Genomic DNA, 26,354 nt, shown 5'->3' with positions numbered 1-26,354 from the left:
TGCAAATATCCTAAAAACCGTTGACTGTACACTTCAAATAAGTGAATTCTAGGCATGTGGATTACATTTTAATAAAGCTGTTTTCCAAAAAAAAGAAAAATCGAAGAGAATGGATTTGCTGTAAATTATTCCACATCATTCTACTTGCTGCCATATTGTTATTCAGTTCAACTCATACCACTAAAAGATAAAAGTCTACCTGAAGTAGTCTGGTGATTTGGAGTATCGGCCTGTATAATCAACACTGTCCAAAGAATCTGTCCATAGGTCCTTAAGAAGTTAGCGTTTTATTTAACAATTAATCTTACTCTAATTTGCACGCAAGCCTCTGTATGATGAGTGAAAATCTTAACTGTGCTCTCATTATTTTCTAAGTTCTTACTGTATCCATTTATTGTGTTTTAATTCAGTATAACTGTTTAGAATTTTAAATTTGTTGATTTACAAATTTCTCTGTTAAACTTTTAATTGAGATTAACTAGGTCTTCTATCATTTCTATCTTTTGTTCCTTTTGTTCTATTTGGTTTTCATTTAGTCACTGTCTATAGAAGAGGGTCAAAGAGATGAGCTCTTTTTTTTGTAATCAAATAAGTCTTTTCATGACATATGAACAGTTTTGCCAGGCAATGAAGCAAGATGGCAAGGCAAACTCTTAGTCAAAAATCAGATTTAGGTTTACTCAAATGATTTCACTTGTTTTTTGTAAGGAATCTATTGTCTTAATTTCAGACTTGAGAGAAACATGGATATGGGACACTACTTGTCACCCATTTAGCTTTGTAATGTGCATCATACGAGGTCAGGTAACGATACAGAATCACAAGAATTAGGATTAATTCACCTGAACAAATCTAGTAGTGAAGGGCAAACTGAATTTGAACAAATCTTAAGAGATACAGTTCCACAGTTTGGCAAAAAACCCAAGAGGAATGAAAGTAGGCAGGAATTTTCTGTGGGGCCTCCACCCTTTCTCCCTCTGCTTTAAGCTTTTGCTTCCCCAAGAGCAGCAACGTTGGGTCTGGATGGACTTAATTTTAATATCATGAGAATATATAGAAATATTTCATTTTGGTCTTTCTAATAATCTAATAATCTTCAGTGCTTTTCATGAGACATAAACATCTAAAATTAAAAACATCAGATTAAATAGAAAGTTTGTTTGGATGACAATTATAGAAGTTTGTTCATGTGGAAATCTGATGACACTACATCAATTGCTTAACTGAAATCATTCTGGGTGAGTCTAATGCTTTTCCTGGGATGTAAACATTCTAACGTGCTTATGGATTAACTTGTAAATAGTTTGTGCTTATTTTACAGTAAATGGTATTGATTGATTAAATGGCATATTAAATATTCCACATCCTCTGTTCTTTAGATGATGAATATCTGGAAAAGGACATTCCACTACAAGCTGAAGAGCTGTCCTTTGAAGTATCTTATTCAGAAATGGTTACAGAGGCTCCAAAAAGAAATAAATTTAAGAAGTCAGATTTTAAGAAAGAAGACTACGTTTTACCTGTAAGTAAAAACCTTTCATGATTATTCCACTAGCTTCCTGTGACTTCTCTGTGGGACAAACTAGGATTTTTTAAAAAATTTCTTTGTGTGTGCACAAGGGCATGGGGAGAGGCCAGGCATCAGTGTTGCATCACACCAGGGACATTATTTGTTGTGTAGTACACAGCCTGCCTGGCTGTACTTGGCAGCTCTGGGTTGAGGAAGAGTTGCTAGGGTATATGCTTGAGTACTGCTTTACAGATGAAATAGGATTTCCAGTTGGCTTGTGTGCTTTCATGCACTTTATATCCTTACTTTACTTACAGGTTGATGCCGATTCCACCTGTAACTGTATACCTCCTTGTGCATTAGAAGCCACATGTCATGATGGGGCACTGCAGAAAGTCACAGTCATTAACAATAAGAAGTGAGAGCTTATAGGGCAGATACTAAAAACTCATCAAAAATAAATTCAAGAATTAGTACTATTATTATGGGATGGGAAAGTAGAGCTACATACTTCATTAGCCTGAAAGCCTCATTATATATATCCAGGATAATTATATTCTGAAAGCCCAATACAGGAAATATGCTACACTGATCTATTTGCTACTCAGTCAGTGCATTTGTGAAGAGTTCAAGATGTGGAGTCCTGAATATTCTGTGCTGATCAGGGCTGGAGGCATGATGAGCAGGGCTCAGGCAGTTTCAGGGCTAGAGGAATGAGTCATCTAGAATCAGGCAGAGGCTTTGCCCCAGGTGGCCTGGACTATTCCTGTGATGGAGGGGAAGAGGACAGGGCGAGAATTGTAAGACTCACCAGGGGCCTTCTATGGGCCAGACACTGCAGTAGGTATTCTAGTTCTCATCATCCTAGTGATTGTTCCCATTTTACAGTTGAGGAAACTGAGGCCCAAACAAGCTAAGTAACATATCCAAATCTTCACAGCTAATAGGAGGCAGAAACAGGATTTAAACCTACACGTGTCCATCTTCAAAACCCCTCCTGGACCCTATGCAGCCTCTATGTCGGAGGGCACAGTGGCATTCTGGGACAAAAGAGGGAACCCAGCTCTGGGACTCTGGTTGCAGGGGGAGTCCCTCTGAATCTTTGGAGAGAATTGTCCAAGAGAGGATGCTGACCCCCAGTCTCCTCATCATGTCTGTCTCCTCCTGAGTTTGGGCTCACCTGGGGTGCAGGGCAGCCTCCCATGAAGAGCTCTGCATAGGGTGTAGCACGTAGTGTCAATAATTGCTCAGTAATGATTGCAGTTCTTGTTGTGTTGCTGTTGTTGTTATGTGTTATTGTCATGTGGGGCCTTGGTCTCAGAAAGAAGGTAAAATAGGGCTTCCCTGGTGGCGCAGTGGTTGAGAGTCCACCTGCCGATGCAGGGGATACGGGTTCGTGCCCCGGTCCGGGAAGATCCCACATGCCGCGAAGTGGCTAGGCCCGTGAGCCATGGCCGCTGAGCCTGCGTGTCCGGAGCCTGTGCTCCGCAATGGGAGAGGCCACGACAGTGACAGGCCCTCATACCGCAAAAAAAAAAAAAGAAAGAAGGTAAAATAACCAAGTGTTTAATAGCACAAGGTATGCCTCAGACCACACCCTATGTTTTGTTGCTTAGCTTTTAAATACTTGGAATTTCAAAGAACAGCTGTTGAATGAATGAGTAAATGAATGAATGAATGAATTGGTAGATGCTTTAAAAATCCCAAGGAAGCTCTAGTTTAGGGAACTCCTATGGAGAGTGTATACTTACAAGTTTGTAATTTAAATAACTGTTTTATATTTCTACTTTAGCCTTTTTCTTTCAATACCAGGTTTTCTGAGAGCAAAGTATTTGTTATATATTTTATATATATACTTAAATATAAAATTTATATTTTACTTATTTAATTATATATTAACTTATATAATACTTATATTTTATTATTATTAGTTATATGTAATATTTCTGTTATTTATTACAAGAACAATCTCTTGTTTTTTAAAGGTCTTACTTCTTATAGTCTTCACATTATTTCTGGACTGTTGAAGGGTTTTTTATTGTTCTTTTAGTGTATTTTGTTTCCTAGTGTGGAAATGGAGAATATAACAATATAATTGGCTTCAAAATGATAGTAGAATTATTTGGCACTTTCTATGCATTTTTCTTTTTTAAGAATATTTTGAATTACCTAAATTTGATTTTTTTTTTTTTTTTTTTTTTTTTTTTTTTGCTGTACGTGGGCCTCTCACAGTTGTGGCCTCTCCCGTTGCGGAGCACAGGCTCCGGACACGCAGGCCCAGCGGCCATGGCCCACGGGCCTAGCCGCTCCACGGCATGTGGGATCTTCCCAGACCGGGGCACGAACCCGTGTCCCCTGCATTGGCAGGCGGACTCTCAACCACTGCGCCACCAGGGAAGCCCTAAATTTGATTTTTAAGGTAGAATAACTATTGTCCCAGCAAGCAGGTGCAATCAGTTTCGGTTGAGAAATTACCTACCTTCTTTACATCACAGTTGTGGTGATGACGTTATGGTATACTTCAGATCACTGTTTTGTTTCAATTTAGTGTAGTAGTGATCTGCAGATGTTCTAAAAATCATATTCATAATCTTTCTGTGATGCAGCATGCTCCTCAGAGATTTTTTTTATGAATAGCATGTCTTGCTGTACAGATTTAGAATGTCCAGGTGGCATTTGAATGAAGGTATAATAATTTTCCTTTGCCATAAAAAATAAATATCCTCAATATGTATTTTAGAAATTTATTGTTCAGAAAACCAGATTTGGCCTAACTGAAGCAGGAGATCTGTCTGCTGAAGACATGAAGAAAATCCGCCATCTCTCTCTGATTGAATTGACGGCCTTTTTTGATGCCTTTCGTATTCAACTGAAAAGAAACAAAACGGAGAAAGTAAAGGGACGAGGTATTAAGACTTATTCTGAAAACAAAACAAAACAAAAAGACTTATTCTGGCTTTAACACTTTGATACATGGGAATAAGATGGTGCTTTTCTGATTCTTTTTTCTTTCTTGGCTATTTTACAATGAAGACAGTGGGATTTTTGGAGTTCCTCTTACAGTCCTGCTGGAAAATGACCGAAGGAAAGATGCTGGAGTGAAAGTTCCCCTTGTGTTACAAAAAGTGAGTTCAGTGTAAATAAAGGGGCAGTTAATAGAGCCCTGTGCTTGCAGTGTGCTATTTGTAAACCCACTAATGAATTTTCCTTTAGATTTAAAGACACTAAAGCCCTATTAGGACTTGGGCCTTGGTGATTTCCAGGTTTCCTCCATACGTCCACATGACATCCACAAACACTTGGGCATGTCTGCCTTGCTGAGAACTTCTGGAGCCTGTTTCACTGTCTGATCATAAAGCATCAGGTGATGAGTGCAGATGCTCTGTCACATGGCTTCCTTCAGTTATATTTCTTTGAATATTTAAAACATGTTATTTGTGTGTATGTATGTGTGTGTGTGTGTGTGTGTGTGTGTGTGTATTTGATTATTCTGGCCTGTATAAGAGATGACTTAATTATTAGCAGTCCATTTACTAATCATACAAGTATTTGCTGAGATATATCGCAGGTTGGGTGTTTTTAAATGTGTATGTATAGTTGTTTAAATGAATTTTCCAGACAAAGCTAAATAAAGTCTAAAAATCAGCTTATTCTGGTGGTGTTTGGGGTATGACTGAGAAGGTACGATCCATTTAGACAAAGAAGAATTTTGGTTTGGGAGGTTTTGAAACTGATATTACCTGAACTATCGTATGTGGTTGTCTCTGTGACTATCACTGGTTAATGGCTCATTTGCTTTTGTGTCACGTTTTTTTATAGCCAGCAATTTACACTGGTTTAATTATGCATTTATTCAACAGTGACATCCGGTGGCACAAGTAAAATTCCAAGCCCTAAACACACATCTTGTTGAATTTTCAATTCAGTTTTTAAATGATATGTGAAAATACTGAGTGAGGAAACATACTTACTTTATTCACAGTAACAATTCTATGTCTCTTTACTATCTTCCTTAATTTTGCTACCAATACCTCAAATTGAGCTGCTCCTCAAATCAGGTGATTGATTGACTGCCAATAGGAGCAGGGAGGATGGCAACCAGGGGGCCAGAGGATGCTGGCGACACCCAGTGTGCGCGTCTGTAGGGCACCTCCCCTGCACCCGGCCGTCTGTATCTTGTCATGTCTGGACAGCACCGAGCAGCCCCAGGAGGTCGGTGTTATCATCTCCCTTCTACTGCTGAGGCAACGGAGGCATCGTAGGGTGAGATAACTTGCCCAAGAACACACAAGAGGTAGATGCAAAAAGGAGCACAGTATGTATATCCAAGGCCAAGTCCATGGTGACTCTAAGATCTCCTTTCGTTCCTTGAATTAGAACCAGAATAATGCCCTTTGTCCTCTAGTGAAAGGACAGAGTCTGAAGAAAATGCATAAAAATCTAAGACTGAGAAGATTCAACACAAGAATTTATATTGTTAAGTAGGTGCAAAATCCTAGCACATGGAAGGTGCACAATACACGCCAGTTAAACTAAATCTGGGTTTACCTCGTGTTAGCACCTCAACAGGTGCTATAGCTCTAGTTACTGCTCCTCATCTGAGGCACTGCTCTTCTACTCCTGTGGGAGAGGCTTTTCTTACGAGCACGTTTCTTCCTCCTAAATATCTACTTCTCTTCACACCTACAGGAACTACCTTAGCTCCAGGCACCATCATTTCTTGAAGGGAAAATAGCAGAGACTCTGGATCCTGCTCTTGCTGTGTGAACGTGGGCAGATCCTTTCTCCTTTCCATGCCTCAGTCTCCTCAACAGTAGAATGGGGATTCCACTAGTACCCGCCTCATAGGATTATTGTGAGGGTTAAGTAAGTTAATGCAGTAAAGTGCTGAGAATGTTATCTGACACACAGTAAGTGCACAATCAATGTTAGTGTTTATTATTATTTAATCATAAACCATCATCATTACCATGAGAGCTCATGAGACCTATAAGCCTTTACAGTATGTAATCCCTTGGTCAGACTTTGAGAATCCCTATAGCTTCTTAGCCAGAATAGTGCAACTAATGATAGTAAATTTAGGATCTTTTCTTACTGGTCAATCTGCAGAAAGAGATACAGTAATCAGATCTTAAAATAGTTAAGTGGCAGTGTAGTTTCTTGGTTAAGAGCACAAGCTTGAGAGAATTGGTGCCATTACTTTTGAGGTTGACCCTGGGGAAAGTGGAAAACAGCTCTAAGTCTCCATTTCCTCATTTGCAAATTGGAGGCTAATGTTGACCTCCTGGGAGAGTGTGAACATTTAACTAGGCATTCGAGTACCAGGCATGTATATATGCTTGGTAATGTATCGATTGTTTTCATCATCGTTATTACTTCAAATGTTTGTTATCATATGGAGGTATTTATTTTTGTAATGTATCATTGCTTTCCAGTTCTTTCAGAAAGTTGAAGAATCGGGTCTGGAATCTGAAGGGATTTTTCGACTTTCAGGATGTACTGCCAAAGTCAAGGTACCAAACATTTTCTCTCTTCCTCGTTAGAGATCTCAGCTAGCTAGACCCAAGCTCACACAGGCATCAGGTGTGTCTAGTTGTTTGTTGTTGTTTTTTTGATACTACCACTTGGCCCTATAGATCATGTGTTCCATGATCCTGAGTTGTGCATTCCTTTAAACTAAAACAACAACAATAAAAAGCCAACAACAATGAAAGAACACATCAATTCACTATCAAAAACTGCTGCTTGTCTTTAATTTGGTAAAGTTGAAATGTCCCATCATTGTTTTTTGTGTTAAACACTTTAGCTTTTTTGTGTTCCTCTCAGTCATGGAATTCACTAAGCCAGTATTAGATGATCCCTGATTTCCATTGTCAATTGCTTCAAACTTAGAAACATTCTTTGGCTTTCCTTTTAATGGAAGTCCTTATAAGAATTTGTAGGAATGGCTGTAGCCACTAGAACACTCACTCAGCAGTTCTAAAACCCAACTCCATTTAAGGTAATGTTAGTTGCTACATATAAAACCACTCATGCAATGTGAATTCCTTTACTTTCCTACTTCTGTATGGTGGGAAACTCTTCAAGTACAGCAAAAAAAAAAAAAAAAAAAAAGAATTGTTAGAAAAGAAAAGCTTTTCTCATGTATTTCCAGTAAGATATCCCACTTTGTGTGCTGGTGCGCATCCACAGAGTCCCTCCCTGCCCTGTACACTCCCTGGTGGGTGGACATGGAAACATGAGCAGTTCCCAATAATGAATCCTTGCGAAAAAAAATCTCGGGGAGAGGGAAAAGTGAACTTGGTTGTGTTTGAACTACTAAAAGGAATTGTGTAGGGGCAGGAAAGCATCTCTTCACTAATTCACTTGGGCACATGTTTTGGGAAATTCTGGTTGTATCAGAAGTCTCCGAGTTTTTATATAGACGTATGATGAGATATTTTTCAAAGGGGAAATTGAGAATAAATAGGCTGTGTCTATTGGAAGCTCCAGAAAGCAGGTGTTGGGACAGAAGAGTAGAAGACGGTTATCGGGGGACTGTGCTTCTCAAGGATCAAGGGGGAGGACGTGGGCTTGGGCGGGCTGAGCCTCAGACCGGGTGCAGGTGGGACTCTCTCCCTGTGCCCTGTCAGCCCCACACTGCACTGTCACTGCTGGGACTGCCTGCAGGGAAGGGCCTGAGGCCAATCAGAAGGTGCCAGCAGCTGGGGAGTCAGCTACCTGCATTTTTTGCCGATGAACAGCCAGTTCTTGTTTGAAGGGAGACCTGAGCAGCGCTCTGCACTGTGCCGGTGACAGAGGGAACAGCACATGTGGGGGAGCTGTGACTTCCCTGGGAGGAGACATTACTAAATACTGGCACAAGTTCGTTTGGAAGGCAGGAAAATTCCTAGTGGATCCTTAAGGTTTGTCCTCTCTAAATGAGATCTACTTTTTGTTTCAGGTTCTCACAGGTATGGTTTTTATATATACTTCTAAATAAATGTATCCTAAATCTGAGGACAAAAGCTGTTACTAGTTAAGTCTTTGTGGTTATATCTGTAGAGTCAGAGAACCAAAATGAAGTCAGGAAAATGAATTTCCTAAACAGAATTAGTTAGACTCCATCCCTCTAAACCTCCCTCTATAATAGGGAAGTTGTATTCGCACATATTCTTACTGACCCTTACTGTGTGTGTGTGTGTGTGTGTGTGTGTGTGTGTGTGTGTAGGGGGAACATAATGGATATGACTTAAAATTCTATTTTTGAAAATAATCAAAAGGAGACAACATTACATGACATTTCTTGTATGTATGACTTTTAACATCATGGCACAAGCTGCTTTTCTTTAGCTAATCTTTGACTGAAAAATACTTATCAAAGCCCAATAATTCATTTAATGTGTTGTATTAGGCACATGCATTCCTGAGCCACATTTAGGTAAAAGTCCCTTTTGGCCCTTAATAGGTTTTATGTAGTTTTAGCCTATTTATTCCATCTCTTATTAATTCGAAAAATGTAATCCAGATGTTTTCGTGGTTTGAGCTCCAAGAAAGCCAATGTGAAAGAACTCTGGGCCAGCGAACAGAAACAGGGGGATATTGCAGTTAGAAAGGCATTGTAACTTGATATAGTAAGGGGCCTTTATTTCTCTTCTTTGTTCAAACTTTAAACTTTAAAAAAAAATTTCATTTGTTAGACTGTTTTTTCTACGAATGTGCTTGGGGAAAGAAAGTTAAAAAAAAACCACTGTAATTATCCTCAAGTCGTGCCAAGTGGATGACACTGACACTAAGGTATCATTATGAAGAAGCCAGCCTGGGTTTTGCTTTCAAGTCCCAGTTGGACTCACAGGGGAGCAGCCCTGGGGGACGCTGCTGGTTTTAGCCGTACGGGGCACATAACTGCCCAGCCCATTCCTGGATGTGAGGCCTCAGATCATTTGGAACCAATTTAATGCTTTGGTGTTTCCAGTGATTTTTCTTTTCCAAAAATGACAGAAATTTGAGCCAAACACCGGGGAATATGTTTCATGGAAGAAGGCAGACGGGTTTGACATGCACGGTTTTCTTTTTTGACTCGTTTCAGTTATTCGGAGGCTGCTCTAAATGTTTTATAGTGATGTTACCTGGTCTGCTGGTTTCCCTTCCTGAACTGGTTTTTGAAGCTGAAAGCAGCTTATTTGCATTTTTATAAAAGTACCTCAGAATTGGAAGCAGGTTAGATATTTGCTCAGGGGAGATTGAAGGACATGGCTCCTGACCCTTGCCTGGCGTTCTTATTAACAGTGGACAGAAAGCATGACTTTTTTTTAACGTGTACACGTCTCTGGCGAGGAAAGCTCAGCCCCTGGTTCATGTGGCTTCATGTTTGGGACCACCGTGGACATGTCAGCTCTGCTCCTACTTCCACTGTGCTCGGGTCCCAACTTCTCCGTGTGTCTCACGCTGGCCGTCTAGACAAGATGAGGTGCTGTTATAACCCGGATATCCACACCACATACACATGGGTTTCCCATAGTAATAACACTAGAGGTTGTAGCAGACCCAGACGAGGGGAGGGTAAGTGCAGCCAGCATTTCCTGAGTGCTCTCTGTATGCAGGCCCTGCCCCCTGAGCTCTACATTGTAGTGTCCAATTTAATCTCTGTGAGGTTGTTCTAATATCCATCTTTTAAAAAAACTATGATTGCTCTTGACTTTATTTTATTTATTTATTTTTTAAAATTTTGGCTGCACCACACGACCTGTGGGATCTTAGTTCCCCGACCAGGGATCGAACCTGCACCCCCTGCATTGGAAGCTCAGAGTCTTAACCACTGGATCGCTGGGGAAATCCCTAATATCCCTCTTATGGAGCGAGAAACCTCACAGGCCTACAACTAGGCAGTTGTGGAATTGGGATAAACACCTAAAGTATGTGGTTATAGAGCCTGCCCTTGACCCTGGTGCCATGTTGCCTCTTAGGTGGCAGGGACGTAGTGACAGGTTAGAATCACCTTCGTGTTTCAGGTAGCTTCCTGTGGCACAGGTCTGTGGGCAGTGGATTTGAATTATTCTGCTCTTGCCAATACTTCCTGCCCACTTGCAAAACAGTTTCCCCTTTGCCTTATGGCAGTGGTACCAGGCAGTGGACGGAAAACATTTACTCCTCCCCCTCTATTTCCTGTTAAGAACACCTCCATCTGCCCATTACTCCAGCTAGCAATCTGAGAGTCATCCTGGACTGTTATTTCTCCCTCTGAGTCTCATGTTCAATCCATTACTGCTTCTTGAGAAATTTCCCTCCTAGGCGTTTCTTAAATGCCACCTCTTCTTTCTATCCTACAACTGCTTATCCAGGTTAAGTCCTCGATGATCCATCACCAGAAATGGTGCCCTAGCCCGATAACTGCTTTCTGCATCTCTGGCCTGCTTCCCAGCCAGTGCCGAGCTCCAAGCTCCCCCAAATCACTTTTCCACCTGCCTGTCAGGAAAGATAAATCTCACCTTGTCGTTCTCTAGCTTCTCTTACATGTTCAAGGCTGGAAGACTTAGGCGTCTCATGAGAATAAAGCAAAGGCCTTAAGGATTTTCAGAGTTTTTCCTTTTTTTTTTTAAGAATCCTTTTTGAAGCAGTTATTGTCAGTTGGGAAACTGACTATAACTGCCTGGTATTACTGGTAAACTCTAATTCAAGGGAGCAGTAGAATGGGGGGCACAGGTCATCAAATGAATTAATAATGTAAAATGTATAACCCAAGTAAAACTTAAGGACGATTAGTGATTGTTTTAAAAAAGTATTTACACAGTGTTCCCAACCTTACGAAGGATTGGGCAAACATGCAGACATGTGGAAGACATGTGTACGTCTTGGCATAAAACTTTGCTGTAACTGCTCCAGGAAGATATCATTGGTGTGCGTGTTGCAGTGAGGTCAGAGTTCCTTTGTTGGGATATTTCTCGTTCTGTATGTGAACTAGCCAAGAGGCATACATTCTTGATCTAATTTAGAAACAGAAGACAGGGTGGCAGAAGGAAGGGATCATTGAAAAAAAGGGGGAAGTGGAGGCTTTGTCAAAATCTAGCAGTGCATTTATGATGTGGGCATAGGCAGTATTCTGCCAAAACCATATAAATGAAACTATGATCTGAGTAAAGAACTTCTGTATTTGTAAAGATGGCAAATTATTTTAAGATTAACATTATTCTAAAAGGATTTTAGAAAACTTAAAAAGAATATATTCAGAAATAGCCATTTCAGTTCTTTAATCATGTTGAAAAAAGATAAGCTTAGTAGATATTGGCTTTTCAATCTAATTACAAAAATAGTTTATGTAATGACAGTTTTTAAAGGGGGAGGATTAGGTGGTAAAACTCACTGTTTTCCTTGATTTTCAGCAATACCGTGAAGAACTGGATGCCAAGTTTAATGCTGATAAGTTTAAATGGGAGAAAATGTGCCACAGAGAAGCTGCAGTAATGTTGAAAGCATTTTTCAGAGAACTACCCACCTCTCTCTTCCCTGTGGAATATATACCTGCTTTCATCACTCTAATGGAAAGTAGGTGGAAGAAGTTAAGTGTGAATGGACTAAGATACAAGGTCAATAAAGTGGCACAGAGCAGAAGAAAGATGCATAATCAGATGTGACCATAAATGTATAGATTTGCTATTTCCTGGTACTGCTTGATGAACTATTGAGTTTGATGGTAAACTGTTATCTCTTCACATGTTTATATTTCTGAGTCTGGTTGATATGATTTAGAGGGTTTTATAATCATTAAAAGGCAGAGAGGGTTACAGAACGACCTGGCTCTTGAGATTTGAATTCCTGCTCAACCATCTGTTAACTATGCAGTCAACCTTTCTGAGCTTCACTGCTGCACCTGTAAATTACAGATAATAATTACTTGTCAGGGTTGTCGTGGGTATTGAATGAAGACATCTAGGATAGTGCCTGGTGTATAATAGTCCTTCAAAAAATATAACATCTCTCCCTTCTTTAAATCCGAGGTCCTGGGTCTGATGATGTAGCATGCAGTAAGAAGGTGTTTTGTCTCTGAAAATTACAGTATCACATAGTGTTTCTGAAACTTAAAAAGTCACATAGATGAGGCCTTAACTGAGGTACTTGGATAAAAAGTATAGAAACTGGACAGTGTGTGTTGTATTTGGCAGTCAGAAAGTAATTGCATCCTAAAGGTTGAATATTGAAGAAGGTGTGATGAGAGAAATTTAGAAAAGTAGGATGAGGCTACATAGTGTGGGCTTTAACTACCAACCTGAGGAATTCAGGAGTCACAAGTCTAAATATATATAAGCATGCTAAGTAAATGGTGATTCTATATGGACAGAAATGGACTGTGGCCAGATTGAGAGGACATATCCCATATAAAGGGGTTGGCCACTGCTCAGCTCTGGATGATGGTTACCATGCAGGAGTGAAAGCCAAAATCCAGGCTTTAATGACGAAACTCTTCATTTAAAAATGTCAGCCACAAATTCAAATTTTAAAACACTACATTAGCGTAGCAAGTATTACCCGTATCTGCCAGTTCACAACCTTCTGCAGGTTGACCAGAAGTATAAAATCCTTAAAATCACAATCATAGAAAATAATAGTCACATCCTAAGTTGTATGACAAAATTTGTCCTAAAAATTAGTTGGTTCTAAATCTTTAAAAATTTTAACTAAACCAGATTCATAAAATAATCCGCTGTGGCTTCAGAGAAAAGAATATGATAAGAGAAGGCAGTCCTTTTCTAAGCTTTAATTGACATGCTGTGACCAGTATCTCTTTTCTTTGTATGATGTAGTATTTTTGTTTTATGAAAGAAAGAGAGAACTAGTTCTCTTCCTTCTTTTTTTTTTAATTTTTATTTTATTTTATTTATTTTTGCTGTGTTGGGTCTTCGTTTCTGTGCGAGGACTTTCTCTAGTTGTGGCAAGTGGGGACCACTCTTCATCGCAGTGCGCGGGACTCTCACTATTGCGGCCTCTCTTGTTGCGGAGCACAAGCTCCAGATGCTCAGGCTCAGTAGTTGTGGCTCACGGGCCCAGTTGCTCTGTGGCATGTGGGATCTTCCCAGACCAGGGCTTGAATCTTCATTCTTTTTTATTTCAGATATTGTATATTTTCAGTTCTAGAATCTCCAGTTGCTACTTTAAAACTATTTTCTATTTATCTGCTGACATTCCCTATCTTTTCATTCATTGTAAGCCTATTTACCTTCATATCATTGAGCATAGTTATGATAGCTGCTTCATAACTAGTTCCAACATCTGGGTCATCTGAGGGTTGGTCTCTGTTGACTGTCTCTTCCCTTGAAAATGGGTCACTGTTTATGTCAAGTAAGTTTAAACTGTATCCAGAACCTTGTGAATATTTTTTTTGGAAACTCTGTGTTCTGTAATATTTCTCCAAGGAGTGGGGTTTTTTCGGTTAGTTTTGTTTTTTGTTTGTATTTAAGCAGACAATTTGCTATTTAATACTTACCTGTGCTACTCCACATATGCATGGTTTATGGGGTGGGCCAACATTTGGGTGGATTTTATACCAGAATTAGGGCCTTCTATCTCTTGACCTTCCCTTTCTGGGATTCCCCATAACTTCCCAGTGGCTGTGGTCATCCTGAACCCTGTCCTCTCTTTGTTCAGGCCAGAAAGATTGGGGTTTTCTTTTGGAATTTCAGCCACCTCATGCCATTGCTGTCTATGGCCTGACCTCAAACTAAAAGCCAGGAAATTGGACACTCTCCCTGTGCCATTCCCTAATGCCAAGTGTCCAGTGCCCTCCTAAATCTGCCTGCTTTTGTTCATTCTCCACTGCCTCAGGTAGTTGCTTTTTGTACATTGTCCAGAGTGTACAGTTGTCTTAAGGAGGGTTGATTGGGTAGGAGCTTACTCAGCCATACCAGAAACAGAACTCCCTCCCTCTATTTCTAAGTCAGAGAAACACAGGATCTTCTGTAAAGTTTGCTGTCCTGGAAAACGGGCTGCAGAAGTCTTATCTTCACTTTGATCTGCAGTTTATATACTGAACAATTCATCAAAACAAATGGTGCCACAGAGGAGTCAATCACCATGTAAAACCTGTTTGGAGAATCATATTTAAGAAGGAAATCATATTTAGTTTTTCTTAATATCATTATTCAGATGTTGAAGCCAGTACACTTCAGTGAAGGGAGAGAATCTGGAAAATATCCTGAAAAGTTTCACAGGACGATCCACATTTCTTTGTATGACTTTGAAAGTGAAAAATACTCTATTGTCGTGATTGATTTGATAACTAGCCAACCCCACAGGAAGCCCAGAGTTCTGGGCTGCTGCCGTCGGGAAGAATGGCCTTTTTGCCACCTGGAGTAAGCTCTCGTTGTAATGAGATTTTCTGAAGGGAAGAACTGTGGACATCTGTGTGTTTAAGCTGCCCCTGTATTTACTCTAAAACGGAGGTCAGAGAATGTAGTCTTTTCCACTAGTGTAATTACTTTCTCTTTTCTCTTTTCAAACTGGGTCCAAAAATTGCCCATAAAATTAAAAGACTAATAGTTCATCAATCAAACCTTAGATACTTTCATGAAAAGTTTAATATCTTTCTGAGAAAATAATGACCTCAGGAGTGAAAAAAATGACTCTTAACTAGGGTGCAATAAATGAATTAACTGCAAAACTATTAACCACAAAACAGTGTAGGGCCGGGTTTCCTAAGCAAAATGAAAATGGATTATTTGCCAGTTTAGATTTTTAATCTTAAAGGGAACTTTGTAATTTATCTGGAATTAATGGAAATAGAGAGCCTGCATGTGCATCTATTGTTTCCCCCCAGAGGTATTTTTGGGTTGCATTGGAAAATTATAGACAGCCCTTAACCTGTAATTTATGCCCTAAAGTAATGTCTTATCTGTCCCCAAATGCTTTGTACTGAGATATACTCCTGCTACTGCCTGTTATTCAGGCAAACTCACATCAGTGTGCATTAGCCATTTTCAAAAACAACCTGGACCTGTGTCATTTTTGTTTACAAATTTGACATAAATTTTTAAAAATCCTCATGGGGATTGTGCTGAGACAATACGATATGAGCCTATAAATACTCCTCCCAACTGTTCCTTCATTACGTGGTTACACACAATAATCATGTACTCCTAACTCGGATGCACACGACCTCCTGTGACCTAGTAGTTTGTCACGAGAGTGTTTCCACTAGTGTAAAGCTAAGTAACTCTATAGGCAGCTGACTGCCTTTATCCACTGAGTCGTAAATGGATAGATTTTCCTTCAACTTGAGAGCTCCCCCCGGGGTTACAGAACGTCATGCTTCCCTGCAGGACCTCCCTACCAAGAGACCATTTTGGGGAGAATACAGAGAGAACAGGCAAAGCCTGGATGCTCTGGAATACCCTATGTTTTCAGCACAGCTGGCTGTGAATTATGCAGTTGTGGATAGATTTCCTAAAATCCTTTCCCTAAAATGGGAAAAGAGCCAATATTGAGAATACACAGTAGTAGAATGCCAACCCTCTGGTGCCATCTTCTGGATCTCCAAAGATCCAGCTGTGGTTACCTTCCCTTCATGTCCATTTAAGAGCTAAAATAAACGTCACTGATCATAATAACAAGAGCAAACACCTATGGAGGTAACTGTGTACAGGTACTGATGTAAATACTCTGTACATTAGCTCATTTAACCTTCATAATGGCCCGGTGAGGTAGGTATGATGACAATTCCCATTTTACAGTTGATAAAATAGAAGCAACAGGGGTTAAATAGCCTGCCCAAGGTCACTCAGTGACTAAATACTACATGCAGAATTTGAATCTGGTTCTAGAATCTCTGCTCCTAATTATTATGCTTGGCTGCCTCATCATATGGAAATAAAATTTATTTTCTCTTGAATTGAGCTTCAAGCCAACTGTTTATAGCATAAAAGTAAAGCAAGATCTATGAAAGTACTTTGAAAAGAGAAATGTTATACAGATCCAGAATAATTTTGAGGATCTCGTTGGCCACCTGCCCCTACAGTGGCATCCTAGGATGCTAAAAAGGAGTTGATAGACTGAGGCTCCTGTCCAAGTGAACAGACTTACACTGTTGGTCACAAAACCTGAGCCTTTACCACTGAAAGCTGTCAGGGCCCTCCTATGCCACCAGATGTTAGCAAGAAATGCTGTCAGAATGCATGAGCGTTGTTCAAAATGTGTGGTTATTTCTGTTTTCTTGTTAGGAGGGCCTCACATCAAAGTACAGTTTCAAGCCTTACACCTCATGATCATGGCACTGCCTGAGGCCAACAGGGACACAGCCCAGGTACGTTGTATCGACCTCATGGTCTGTCATTGACTCTTACTGGTCAGAGGAAATGGCTCAGGTTGAAAAATGAAAACTGAGAGGACAACTTACCAACCAGCTGAGCCTGCAGCAAACCCGCTGCCTTTCCTTGTTCCCACCGCTGTTCTCCTGAGGAAGCCAGGAAAGAATGTGAATCCTGGAATCTTCTTTGAACATTTGTTTCATTCATTCAATCTGTTAAGAGATGTTGAGCATCTACAGTGTGCCAGGCACTGGGCGAGGGTTAGGAGTAGGAAGAAGAAGCAAAGATGGAAGACTTAAATGGAATAATGTCAGAAGTGAATGAAACCCCTGCTTTAAATAAAATGTCTAGAATGTTCATGTCTTACCATAATTCAATTTAAAGAATTATAGAATCCCAGAATTTTATAGATCACCTGATAGGACCTTGCCATTTTCCAGATTAAGAAAATTAAGCTCAGAAAAGTGATTTCTCCATTAATATAAAATAGAACATTTGATAGAATTGTATTCCATAGTTCTCCATCCCAAATATCCCTCCTTTTATTTCAAATTCATTTCTCTGCTTTATGTTTGTAAAAATCAAAGTTTCTGTTGATAATGATTCTGTATGCAATAGGAAATCTGTTATAAGTACAACAGGTGCTTGGAATCTTTTTTTTTTTTTTTTTTGTGGTACGCGGGCCTCTCACTGTTGTGGCCTCTCCCGTTGCGGAGCACAGGCTCTGGACGCACAGGCTCAGCGGCTGTGGCTCACGGGCCTAGCCGCTCCGTGGCATGTGGGATCTTCCTGGACTGGGGCATGAACCCGTGTCCCCTGCATCGGCAGGCGGACTCTCAACCACTGCACCACCAGGGAAGCCCCAGGTGCTTGGAATCTTTAAAACGAAATTGACGTGAGGATGAGTTGGAAAGAGTTATAATTTTGAGGTCAGTAAACATGATGCTGAAAACAAAGATGAGTCTTCGTATTACCTCTTGTCAGACATTTCAGTTTGGTGAGGACCTTTCCTCCTACCAAGTGACACCATCTATGTCAATTATATGATGTCCTCCACCCAAGAATGGGGATTGGCAAAGGCATAAGAATGTCTGTTTTAATACAATTTGGTAATTTTTCAAAAGCTGGAAATTTACTAGCTTTGTTTTTTTTTTTTTTTGGTTTGGCTTTGTCTGAACAATGCTTTTTTTTTTTTATCCAAAGAAATGAATCTAGTATCAGATATCTGAGTCAAAATGTCATTTCCCCTTTCATATAACTAAGAATGTAGCAATTATCAAAGAATTCAGTACATTTCTAATAGAAGATCCTCTCTCTCTCTCTCTCTCCCTCCCTCCCTCTCCATTCTGAATTATGACTGGAATGAAGATTGAAGCTAGTGTGTTGTAGAGATCAAGATGTCTGGCTCAAGAATTAGGCTTCCTTGGATCAGATCCTGGCTCTGCCACTTAATTAAGTGACACTGGGCAAAGCTACTTAATCCCTCCCCATCTTAGTTTCCTCATCTGTAAAACAATAATAGTACCTACCTCACAGGGTTTGGAATGATGATAAAATGAGCGGAAGTATATAAAGTACTAAGAATAATGCCTGGCTCACAGTAAATCCTCAAATAAATGTTAGCTATTATCACTAGTATGTGCTGTCCATTTTCTCATTACACATACTATAGCAGAATTCAAACTTGGAAAACCAAAGAGCATCTCCTTTTAGGATTTCAGCCCTCTTGGTGAATTTCAGAAAGTTCTGATAGGCATTTATACTTTGGTGGCTTAGCCAAACTTTTATTAAGCTTTCTCAATTTTTTTTTTAATGCTGAGCACAGGTGCATGTAATCATTTCCCTTTGGTCTGCTAAAGATTCCAAAATTGAAAAGCAGTACAAAAATGACACCCAAAAAGTGAAAGTTTTCAGCTTTTCGATTGAGATATTTTTGAAGTGAGGAATGAGATACTCATTTTGTTGTTTCTATTCTTTAATTTTTTTTCTTTTTATTCACTTTATTTTTAAATTTTTTATTGAGGTATCACTGACATATAACATATTAATTTCAAGTAAGCAACATAATATTTTGATATTCGTATACACTGCAACATGATCACCATAGGAAATCTTGTTGTCCTCCATCACCATTACAAAAATTTTTTTCTTGAGAGAACTTTTAAGATTTACTCTCTTTGTAACTTTCAAATATGCAATACCGTATTATTGACTATAGTCACCATGCTGTATGTTATATCCCCATGACATTTATTTCATAACTTATTTATTTTAAAACTCATTTTTTTTCAATGGACTTTCCATTCCCAAGGAAACAGAAAATAATTTTTAACAGTAATGCCTTAAGAGTGAATTACTTTTCTTCCTTCACGACAAAACTGCATTTCATGTTTATTTGAGCTGTAGTGTTTTCTCTCCCTTGTTTACTGTTTAATTTTAATATTTGTCAAGCTTGTTTAAGATAAAAGAAAATAAGAAAATGCAAACTATTATTTATAGAGATCCCAACATAACAAATTCCATAAAAATGGAGCTACTTTTATGAAGCAGAGAAATGAAAAAACTCTTCACATTTCTCATTAGCACTTTTAAGCAGTTAGAGGGGAAACATGACACATTGAACCATTCTGTAGCTCGGACAGTTTTCCAGAGGCCCAGTGAACGGGTGTGGAAATGAGTGATAGTGATCAGTGATGCCTTTTCCTAATTTACAAAGACTAGAGTGACACCGTGCTGTTTCCTCTCAGGCCCTCATGACATTCTTCAATAAAGTCATTGCCAATGAATCAAAAAACCGAATGAGTATATGGAACATTTCTACTATAATGGCACCAAATCTTTTCTTCAGTAGAAGCAAACATTCTGACTGTGAAGAATTACTCTTAGCAAACACCGCTGCCCACATCATCCGCTTGATGCTAAAGTACCAGGAGATGTTGTGGAAGGTGAGTGACAATGTGACGACTAGGATGTTCTCATGTCTGCTAGCCCCCAGGAGATGTAAAGACTCATGAGCAAGCAGTGCCCTCAGGCACAGGGAGAGGTGGGAGCCAGTAATCCCAGGTTGCTGGTGGCATCTTGATCATTCCTTAAGGCTGCTCCCAAACACATTTTCCTTTAAACAGGAATCCTCGTAGATTTTCCTAATCTTTACGAGGACAGAACCACAGTTCCTGGTTCCTGGATACTGAGTGGCCAGAAGACAGACTCTACCAGGGAGGTTTAACTCAAGTGTTTTCCTTCTAGTCAAGCTCTGTTTCTTCTCCAGGTTCCATCTTTCTTAATCGCTCAAGTCAGAAGAATGAATGAAGCCACCATGTTGTTAAAGAAACAGCTTCCAAGTGTCAAAAAGCTGCTAAGGAGGAAGACCATAGAACGAGGGGTAATAACTAAATAAATGCACGACTATCATGGCCACCCAGGCTCTTATTTCTCACAGTGATGCACAAAGTAGCTTGTAATTTAGAACCAAAATTGTTATATTCTCATAAAGTGTCAGTCTTGTAACTATAAACATTGTGGAAATTGTGTTCATGACAGAGTTCTGTGGTCTTTCCATTTTGTTGAATTAATGTGCTTTGCAGTTGAAGTTTTTGAATTATCTCTGTCATGGAGATTACTTGAGGGCAAAATCGTTCTTACAAATGCTGAAAGTCAACATTTCAGTCCCTGTGAACTGGATTTAAGGGCAATCCCAGTAGTCAATATATCTAATAAGTAGAGATAGAGATTTCTGTAGTGATTGGATACTAAAAGAATATCTAATCCTCAAGTCGTTTTGGGTAAATTCATTACATTTCAAAGAATTTTTGCCTCAGCACGGTTGTCTGTGTGGAGATGGATAATGGAAACAGGCTTTAGAAGTATCTTTATTGCTTTAATTTGAGGATGATCGTGAGGCATAGCATTTGGCCTTGAGGAGGATGCAGAGATACAGGAAACTCACTTTGTCCTTAAAGGAACGTGTATCTAGTAGAGAGATACCTGGTAGAGAAATGTACACAAGAGCCATGAATGTGCATTCAGTGTGAAACGTGTCGTGCAGACAGGGTGCCGGGAATCATGCAGAGGAGAAAGAAATGTGCTCCAACGTGGAAAGTGTGGAGACTTCACGGAGGAAGTGGCATTTGAGCTGCATCTTCAAGGATGGGTAGTAGCATTTGGAAGGGAGAAAGGAGGGGAAAGTTCATTCAGGGAAAGGAATAGTAAATCCCAAGGCAGTAAGGTAGGAGTATTGCTAATTGATTTATCACAAACAAGGCTGAATGGCTGTGTTCCCTCATTGATTATAGGCAAAGTGACTTCAGATCAACTAGAACCATCACATTAAATTTGGGGAAAAAAATTTTGTTTTGAGAAAAAATTCACATAATATAAAATTTACCATTTTAACTATTTCAAAATGTATAAATTTTAGTATATACTTTTAGTATATTCACAAAGTTGGGCAACCATCACCACTATCTAATTCCAGACTATCTTTACCACCCCCCAAAAGAAACCCCATACCAATTAAGCATTCACTCCCCATTACCCCCTCCCCACAATCCCTGACACATTCTTATCTACTTTCTAGCTCTATGAATTTACCTATCTGGACATTTCCTATAAATGGAAGCATGTAGTATGTGGCCTGTTATGTCTGACATCTTTCACTTAGCGTAATGTTTTCAAGGTTCATCCATGTTGTAGCATGTATCAGTATTTCACTTCTTATTTTTCATTTGTTTTGCATTTCTCTTGGGCATATGTTGGGTCATGTGGCAACTCTATGTTGACTTTCTAGTATTTTGTTGAGAATTTTTGCATCAAATTTTATAAGGGACACTGGTCTGTAGTTTTTCATTTCTTGCTATGTCTTTGTCTGGCTTTGGTATCAGGGTAATACTGGCCTTATAGAATGAGTTGGGAAGTGCTCCTTCCTCTTCAATTTTTTGGAAGAGTTTAAGAAAGATTAGTGTTACTTCTTCTTTAAATGTGTGGTAAAATTCACCAGTGAAACCATCTGGTCCTGGACTTCTCTCTGTAGGAATTTTTTTTTTTTTTTTGATTACTGACTTAAGTTCTTTACTTGTTATAGCTCTATTCAGATTTTCTATTTCTTCTTGAGTTAGTATTGACAGTTTGTGTGTTTCTAGGATTTTATCTGTTTTAGCTAGATTATCTAATTTGTTGAAATACAAATTGTTCATAGTATTTGCTTACAATCCTTTTTATTTGTATAAGGTTTGTAGTAATGTCCCCAGTTATACTCTTGATTAATAATTTGAATCCTCTCTCTTTTCTTGGTCAATCTAACCAACGGTTTGTCCATTTCATTGGTCTTTTTGAAGAGCCAACTTTTGTTTCATTATTTTCTCTATTTTTTTGTTATTCTCTAATCCTTATTAAAACTCAAATCTTTATTGTTTCCTTCCTTATGCTTGTTTTGAGTTTAGCTGGCTTTTTTAGTTTCTTAAGGCGGAAGGTTAGGCTATTAATTTGAGATCTTTCTTTTTAACGTAGGCATTTACATCTATAAGTTTTCCTCTGAGCACTACTTCTCCTCCATCCAGTAAGTTTTAGTGTGTTGTGTTTCATTTTTGTTCATTTCAAGGTATTTTCTAATTTCCCTTAGGTCCATTGGTTATTTAGGTATATGTTGTTTGATTTCCATATTTGTAAATTTTCAAAATTTCCTTTTGTTACTGATTTCTAATTTTATTCGATTGTGGTTATGTAACATACTTTGTATAATTTTGATATTTTAAACTTCACTGAGACTTGTTTTGTGGTCTAACATGCTGTCTATCCTGGACAGTGTTTTATGTGTACTTCAGAATGGATTCTGCTGTCATTATCCTATATATGTCTGTTAGATCTAGTTGGTTGATAGTGTTGTCTAAGTCTTCTGTTTTCTTTCTGATCTTCTACCTACTTCTTCTATCTATTATTGAAAGTGAAGTATTGAACTCTCCAACTATTGTAGAACTTTCTATTTTTCCCTTGAATTATTTCATTTTTGGCTATATGTCTTACATGTTTTAATCCTCCGTTTCTCCATTACTGCCTTCATTTGTGTAAAATAGATATTTTCTTGTGTACCACTTTAATTCTTTTGTTGTTGTTTTTTACTACATATTTTTGAATCATCTTTTTAGTGGTTGCCCTGGGGATTATAAGTAACCTCTTAATTTATAACAATCTAGTTCATATTAATAGACCTTAAGTATCTAAAAACTTTCTACCTATATTCTTCTGTCCCCCCACATTATGCTGTTATTGCTGCATATTACGGCTTTATAAATTGTGTGCCCATTGACATAAATTTATAATTGTCATGTACTTGTCTTTTACATTAGATAAGGGAAAAGTGAGGTTATAAACAAAAAATACATTATATTGCCTTTTATATTCTCCTAAGTAATTTCCTTTACTGATATTCTTTATTTCTTCATGTGGATTCGAGTTACTGTCTAGTGTCCTTTCATTTCAGTTTGAAGGACTCTCTTTAGCATTCCTCTTAAGGTAGGTCTGCTAGCAATGAACTCTCTCAGCTTTTGCTTATCAAGGGAGTGTCTAAATGTTATAGTTTGCATCTACCAACCCCAAACTCCCAGTCTTCATTTTTTAAGGACTGTTTTGCCAGATGGAATTTTGCTTGTCAGTTTTTTTTTTTCTTTCACAGTTTTCACTGTCTTCTGGCTTCCATGGTTTCTGCTGGGAGATCAGCTATTATTATTGAGGAGCTCTTATACTTGAATTGATTTTTCTCTTAATGCTTTCAAGATTCTCTCTTTATGTCTGTTTTTGACAGTGTGATCATGATGTTTCTTGGTGTGGATCTCTTTGATTTTATCCTATTTGGAGTTTGTTGAGCTATTTGGATACGTAGATCATTGTCTTTCAGCAAATATGGGGAGTCTTCAGCCATTGTTCCTTCAAACGTTCTTTCTGTTCCTTTCTCTCTACTCCTTCTGGAACTCTAACTGTGTGTACGTTGGTGTGCTGGTGTTCCACAGTTCCTCTAGGTTCTGTTCATTTGTCTTCATTTTTTTTTTCCTGTTTCAAGACTGGATAACCTCAAATGACCTATCTTCAGATTTGCTGATTTTTTCCTTCTGCTTTTTTTTTTTTTTTTTTGATCACATCGTGCAGCTTGTGGGATCTTAGTTCCTGACCAGGGATTGAACCCAGATCCTCAACAGTGAAAGTGCAGAGTCCTAACCACTGGACCACCAGGGAATTCCCTCTTCTGCTTCCTTAAATCTGCTGTTGAACCTCTGTAGTAGGCTTTTCATTTCAATTGGACTTTTATTAGCTCCATAATTTCTTTTTGGTTTCTTTTTATGATATATTCTCTTTATTTGATATTCTCTATTTGGTGAGATATCATTCTCATGGTTTTCTTTAGTTCTTTAGACACAGTTTCCATTAGTTCTTTTAAAGTATTTAAAATAGCTTTTTCAAGTACATCCAATGTCTAGGCTTCCTTAAGGAGTTTCTTTTGGAACTATTGACACTAATTTTTTTTTCCTGTGTATGGGCCATATGTTCTTTTTTAAAAATTTTTGTTTATTTATTTTTGGCTGCATTGGGTCTTCGTTGCTGCACGAGGGCTTTCTCTAGTTGCGGTGAGCGGGGGCTACTCTGTCTCACTGTGCGGGCTTCTCATTGCGGTGGCTTCTCTTGTTGCGGAGCACGGGCTGCAGGCTTCAGTAGTTGTGGCACACAGGCTCAGTAGTTGTGGCGCACAGCCTTAGTTGCTCTGCGACATGTGGGATCGTCCTGCACCAGGGTTCAAACCTGTGTCCCCTGCATTGGTGGGCGGATTCTTAACCACTGTACCACCAGGGAAGTCCAGGCCATATTTTCTTGCCATTTTTTTTGTCTGTCTCATAATTTTTATTGAAGAATGGACATTTTGAATGTTAAAATGTGGCAGCTTTGGATTCTCCCCCCTCCCCGTGGTTGCTGCTTGTTATAGCTGTTATTTATTTGTTCATGACTTTTCTGCTGAACTAATTTTGTTATGTCTATATTCTTTGTTTAGTGTGGCTACTGAAGTCTCTGTTCCATTAGCCTAGTGGTTAGCTGATGTTTGCACAGAGATTTTCTTAAATATCTGAAACCAAAAAAATCTCCCAGTCTTTGCAGACGAGCTCTGTGTTCGTGTGCTTGACACACCTTCAGTATTCAGCCAGGCAGTTTACAACTTCACCTGAACCTTCAGTTCCTGTTTGGACAGAGCTTAAAGGTCAGCCAGAGGTGAGAGCTTAAGTTCTTTTCAGGTCTTTCCTGAATATGTGTACAGCCCTGGGCATGCCCATGGCCTTCTAGATTCTCAGGAATATGTTGGAGCTTTTCAAAGACCTTATTCCCCAAAGCATCTCATTCTCTAGGCTTGCCTCCCAAGAGTTTTAGTTAGTTACTTTCTCCCCCAACTCTTACCCACTGCATCAGGCAGCAGTGATTAAAGCATTTGCCTGTAAATGTTTTCAACATTACACCACTTTAGCACTGGTCAAGTTCCAAGTTAGGCAAGATAAAGGCAAGCCAGTCTTCCAGGGAACAAATAATTAGAATTTTTTGTGAATGAGGTCCGTTTTGCTCCCTTCAGTACTAATACCAGGAACGCAGGCTGTTATTTTTAAGGCTGTCACTGAACTGTGGAGCTGAGATGGGAAAGTGTAAGTTAAAATGCCACAAAGTTCACTCTTCTTGTCAAGATGCAGCTGTTTTTCTTACTTAAGCACTCCCCAGGTTGTGACTTTTGGGTTAGTTTCCAGAGTTCTGAAGAAGTTGACAATGACAGTTTTTGGCAGTTTGTCCGTTACTTTTATGGAGGGACAGACTTTTGGAGTCCTTACTCTGCCGTTTTCATTCTGGAAAATTTCAATGGCCTAAGTATGATATGTGTGGAGCTGAAGCTGGGGTCAGGTCAGGCTTTGTGAGCCAGGGCAAATTAAAGTATTTCTCAGAGCCTCAATATTCTGTCATGCAGAGTGAAGTAAGTCAGAAAGAGAAAAACAAATATCGTATATTTACGCATATATGTGGAATATGAAAAAGTTGGTATAGACGATCTTATTTACAAAGCAGAAATAGAGACACAGATGCAGAGAGCAAACGTATGGATACCAAGGGGGATGGGGGGGTGTGATGAATTGGAAGACTAGGATTGACATATATACACTACTGATACTATGTATAAAATAGATAACTAATGAGAACCTACTGTATAGCACAGGGAGCTCAATGCTCTGTGGTGACCTAAATGGGGAAGAAATCCAAAAAAAAGGGGATATGGGTATACATATAGCTGATTCACTTTGCTGTACAGTAGAAACTAACACAACATTGTAAAGTAACTATACTCCAACAAAATTTTAAAAAAACATTTTCAATTTGGGGAAAAAAGTAATGGTATCTATTTCACAGAATTGTCATTAGCATCAACTCACATAATGTGGGTGTAAAACACTGAGTCAACTGTATAATGCTATATGAATGTCAGTTGCTTTAATGTTTTAATTATAAATAGAACTAAGTAAAATTTTAAAAGGCTATAAGTACCATGAAAGCAAGCGCTT

At 38.9% G+C, this 26,354-nt stretch overlaps 1 protein-coding gene across 1 annotated transcript in view; it reads left to right on the top strand.

The window, feature by feature from the left end:
- Positions 1 to 26,354, top strand: part of ARHGAP28 (Rho GTPase activating protein 28) — a 148,176-nt gene that overhangs the window by 112,485 nt on the left and 9,337 nt on the right. Inside the window, exons 8-15 of the mRNA XM_081253051.1 lie at positions 1,380 to 1,522; positions 4,251 to 4,416; positions 4,544 to 4,635; positions 6,946 to 7,023; positions 11,869 to 12,031; positions 16,696 to 16,778; positions 19,530 to 19,727; positions 20,051 to 20,164. Of these exons, the coding sequence (XP_081109177.1) occupies positions 1,380 to 1,522; positions 4,251 to 4,416; positions 4,544 to 4,635; positions 6,946 to 7,023; positions 11,869 to 12,031; positions 16,696 to 16,778; positions 19,530 to 19,727; positions 20,051 to 20,164 (1,037 nt within the window). The remainder of the gene's footprint in view (positions 1 to 1,379; positions 1,523 to 4,250; positions 4,417 to 4,543; positions 4,636 to 6,945; positions 7,024 to 11,868; positions 12,032 to 16,695; positions 16,779 to 19,529; positions 19,728 to 20,050; positions 20,165 to 26,354) is intronic.

This window comes from Mesoplodon bidens, assembly GCF_964165515.1.
Source record: "Mesoplodon bidens genome assembly, chromosome: 13".
In the NCBI taxonomy this organism is placed as follows: domain Eukaryota; kingdom Metazoa; phylum Chordata; class Mammalia; order Artiodactyla; family Ziphiidae; genus Mesoplodon; species Mesoplodon bidens.
This window is presented reverse-complemented; position numbering and strand designations above follow the sequence as displayed.